At 40.7% G+C, this 4,728-nt stretch overlaps 1 protein-coding gene across 1 annotated transcript; it reads right to left on the bottom strand.

The window, feature by feature from the left end:
* Nucleotides 1-38: 38 nt before the first annotated feature.
* On the bottom strand, nt 39-4,121 carry LOC107134492 (X-ray repair cross-complementing protein 6; the record flags this gene model as incomplete). Its single annotated transcript, XM_015476589.2, has 4 exons — nt 39-285; nt 2,382-2,565; nt 3,481-3,735; nt 3,977-4,121. Coding segments are annotated over 4 exons (816 nt in total), but the record flags the coding sequence as incomplete, so codon positions are not given.
* Between the last annotated feature and the right edge of the window lie 607 nt (nt 4,122-4,728).

Below are 4,728 nucleotides of genomic sequence, written 5' to 3'. Positions count from 1 at the left end.
ATACAAACAAAGATGTTGTGTCCACCAAGAACTAAAAAATAAATATTAAAAATTCATCTACTCTCTCTCAAAAAAAAAAAAAAAGCACATCTACATACCTGAGATCTCTTGGTATCACTAGGCAGGAGCAAACTGCCTGTATTTACATTAAATGTCCGGGTCTTGGTTTTCACTGGTTCATTTGTTTCCCGATAGAGCCTTATTGGAAAAGGCTTGTTAGCCTTCTGGACCAAGTTATAAATGCCTACAGTGAGTGCTATATCCTTGTTGAGCTTAAACTTTAACCTGAGAGAAAAAATGAAAGCATGGACTCAAAGACTGTGTATAAAACCAGGCATGGTAGCCCATGCCTATAATCCTGGCAGTTTAGGAGGCTGGGACAGGAGGATTGCAATTTCAAGGCCTGACTCAACAACTTCTTTCTTTCTTTTTTTTTTTGTTCCAGGGATTGAACTCTACAGGGCTTAACCACTGGGTCACACTAGGTCACATCCCCAACTTGATTTATTTTTTATTTTGGGACAGGGACTCACTAGGTTGCTTACAGCCTCTTTGATGTTTCTGAGGCTGACTTCAAACCTGTGATCCTCCTGCCTCAGCCTCCCGAGCCACTGGAATTACAGGCATTAGCCACCACGTCTGGTTCAGCCTCAGAAACTTAGTGAGACCCTAACCAACTTAGAAAGACTCTTTTCCAAATAAAAAATTTTAAAAAACAGGTTAGGATGTAGCTCAGGGGTAAAGTGGTAAAACACCCCTGGGTTCAATACCCAGTATCAAAAAAAAAAAAAAGATTATATATTTTCCCATCTGCAATTCCTTCAAGACATTTAAATTTCAATTTGCTTTATTCACCACAGTAACCCTAAGCAAGTTCTTAATGCATTTTAATAATACAATGGAGGGCTGGGGATGTGGCTCAAGCGGTAGCGCGCTCGACTGGCATGCATGCGACCCGGGTTCGATCCTCAGCACCACATACAAACAAAGATGTTATGTCTGCCGAAAACTAAAAAATAAATATTAAAAAATTCTCTCTCTTTAAAAAAAAATAATACAATGGAATTTGATATAATATCATCTCAATGTCCACCACAAAAATTAATTTCAAAGTATATTAACTACTTAGAATAATGACAAAGAATGTACTACTGGAAACAGGGATGTAACTCAGTAATAGAATATGTCCCTAGCATGCACAGGACCCTGAGTTTGATCCCCAACACTCAAAAAAAAAAAAAAAAAAATGTCGGTAAACTCAAAAATTACCAAGTGTTATGTCCTATATTGAAAAGCCAGTCTAAAAGGAAGCCTGGGGCAGCGTCAGGTAGCTCAGTGGAAGAACACCTGCCTAACATACACATGACCCTGGGTTCCATTTCCAGCACTGCAAAAAAAAAAGCAAACAAAAGAGGCATTCTCCTTAGGAAGAAACACTGAGAAGCCCTTAGCATTAATATCAAGACTCTTCAAAAGAAGACAATCCAACAGTCTGGTTCCTATTGGACTCAAGTTTACAAGAAATCAGAATAATACATTTTTGTTGTCTTTTGGTACTGAGGATTCAACCCAGGGCCTTGTGCATGCTAGACAAGCACTCAACCACTGAGCTACATCCCCAGCCCTTTTTATGTTTTCCTTTGAGACAGAGTTTTGCTAAGTTGCTCAGCTGGCCTCAAACTTGAGATCCTCCTGCCCCAGCCTATAAGCAGTTAGGATTATAGGCATGGGCCACCATGACTGACTAAATTAAGACAATTTTTTTTGTTTGTGTCGGTACATCCTCAGTCCTTTTTATTTTTTTAATGATTTTTTTTTAAGCTGTAGTTGGACACCATATCTTTATTTATTTTTATGTGGTACTGAGAATCGAACCCAGTGCCTTGCAGTGCTAGGTGAGTGCTCTACCGCTGAGCCACAACTTTAGCCTCCTTTTCATTTTTTTTGTTTTAAGATAAGGTCTTGCTACATTGCTAAGGCTGGCCTCAAACTTGGGATACTCCTGCCTCAGCCTCTAGAATATACACTTTTAACAATGATGATAACAAACATTTATTGAGGTTTTGCTCCATATAACCTGTTTGATACATTTTGTTTTCCATTTATTCCTCAAAATAATCTAATGAGTTGGGTGTTACTACCATCACCAACACAGAAGAAAGCAAAGAGTATATTAGTGAGTATAGCTGAGGATTCACTTAGGCACAAGGAAATGGAGGACTATGCTCTTCTGGAGAAGCAATCAGACAGTGCTATCCTCATGAAGCTGATATTTTGAAGAAACACAGCAAGACAACAGCATAGCACAGGGATGTCAAAGCAACACATTACTGGTGATTTGCTCGGGGACCTGGGGGCAACAACCCAGGTTTAGTGCTCACCTGGACAGCACTCGCTTCCTGGTCTCCTTGGCACGAACCTTCCTCAATAGGTCTTCCAACTTGCTTGATTCCTCAAAGTGAACCCCGAGATCCTCATCCTCTGCTATGCTGATGATATCTCTGTAGAACAAGGATATATCAAAGCCCCCACGTTTCTTCAGGTGCATCAAGTCAAGGAAGATTCCTGGTACACAGACAAAAATGAGGAAGAAAAAAGAATTTTTAGTAAAATGGGAATTTTTTTTTTTTTTTAAAGAGATGGGGATCTCACTATGTTGCCCAGGCTGGCCCCAGATTCCTGGACTCAAGCAATCTTCTGCCTCACCCTTTTGAGTAGCTGGGACTACAGGCATGCACCACCATGTCCAACTTGAAGATTCTTTTCAGTTAAATTCAAACGCTTTTAAAAGTGCCCCCCACCAAATTAGATTGATTTTAACAATTTCAGGAATTAGAGAGAAAGTGGCTAAATAAATTAGCTGTTATATTTACTTGAGACAATTTATTCAAATAACCTCATTCAAGGTAGTGTTAAAATCAAGACAAGTGCAGGATATGGTGGCCCAAGCCTGTAATCCCAGCCACTAAGGAGGCTGAGCCAGGAGAATTTCAAGTTTGAAGACATCCATGGCAACCTAGCAAGACTCTGCCTCAAAAGAAATAAAAATTAAGGGCTGGAGATGTAGCTCAGTGGTAGAACACACCTGGGTTCAAACCTCAGTTTAAAAAAAAAAAAAAAAGTCAAGATAAGCTTGCTCTGGTGGCAAGCTCAAGGGCTCTAAAGTCCTTCAGACAGTGTAGTAAGGTCATTTTCTTTATTCTTTTTTTGAGACTGGGTCCACTATGTTGCTCAGACTGGCCTCATACTCATGTGCTCAAGTGATCCTCCCACCTCAGCCTGTAGAACAGCTGGGATTGAGGACATGTGCCACCACATCTTTCTGACGTGGCCATTTTCAGTGTTAATGTTACACAGGTGTCTTCCCTTGGCTTCACATTATTCTTTGACTCTGGATGGTGAAAAGCAAATGCTTGAGATCAGCTATAAAGAAAGCAATAAAATTAAGTGCCAATTTAAAAGAATAAGAAAAATGCCCACCTGTGTCACGGAGATCACCAGCTTTGGTCCTGGCCCGGCTGGCTTTGGCACTGTCATTGCCATGGGGGTCGTCTTCATTGGTGAACAGCATGATCCTCTTATGACTCATCTTGAACTGGACATTGCTAAAGAGGTTGGCACAGACCCACAGCACTTCACTCAATGAGTAGTCAGAACCATGGCCAATTAGATCTTGAAAATGTTTTTTTCCCTGCTGCCCCTTAAACTGGTCAAGCTCCAGCATTCGTTTTGCACCTGATTAAATCAAAGAATCAAATGGACAGAAAAACCATTAGAGTCAGTGGCCACCTTCACCACAGGGTAACAGAAAGGCCAGGGTTCCTTTCTCACTCCACAGCTGTTTACCAACAAAGACCGCTTGTAGGAAAGCAGACTCCTTAACAAGATGGAACCTGCTTCCTCCTTCATACCCCTCTTTGTTCAGGGTAGTGACATTCTCACATAAGGGAAACGCTGAGCTTAGAACATTACTGACCTGGATTATCCAACTCTTGTAAGACGTAAATATTTTTGAAATTCACTGAATTTTTGTCTTTCTCGGTACCATAGAATACCACTGCCAAGAGATCTCGATCACTGCTTATGATCTTACTGGCATATACACTCTGGACACACTGAAAAAATTAAAATTCAATGAATATTTACTTACCATTAAATTTAAGTTCTATAAGTTCCTGGCTTATAGTAGATACTTAACATGTCCTAGCTGAATTTTATACATAGCACTATAAGACATAACCCCTACTTTCAGGAAGTTCCTGAACCAGAGAGTGATGGGCATACACATCAATTTATAACAAACACAAAGTGCTATATGGATATAACAGACTTATAAGTAGTCCCTAGGTATGGGGTATAGCTCAGTGGGCTCAGCAGAGTAATTGCTTGGCATGCATGAGGCCCAGGTTCAAATCCCATCAATGCAAAAAAAATAAAATAAAATAAAAGCAGGGGGAGGGGGTGTGGAGGGGCGGGGATTCTGGCTCATAGAGTACACTCAAATAGTGTTTATCTCACATGTGTGACGCACTGGGTTTGATCCTCAGCACCACATAAAAACAAATAAAACAAAACAAGGGTCTAGGGTTGGGGCTCAGCAGTAGAGCACTCACCTAGCATGTGTGACGCACTGGGTTTGATCCTCAGCACCACATAAAAACAAATAAAACAAAACAAGGGTCTAGGGTTGGGGCTCAGCAGTAGAGCACTCACCTAGCATGTGTGACG

This window comes from Marmota marmota, unplaced genomic scaffold, assembly GCF_001458135.2.
Source record: "Marmota marmota marmota unplaced genomic scaffold, marMar, whole genome shotgun sequence".
Lineage (NCBI taxonomy): Eukaryota > Metazoa > Chordata > Mammalia > Rodentia > Sciuridae > Marmota > Marmota marmota.
Note: the sequence above shows the minus strand (reverse complement) of the source record. Positions and strands in the feature narration are given on the sequence as shown.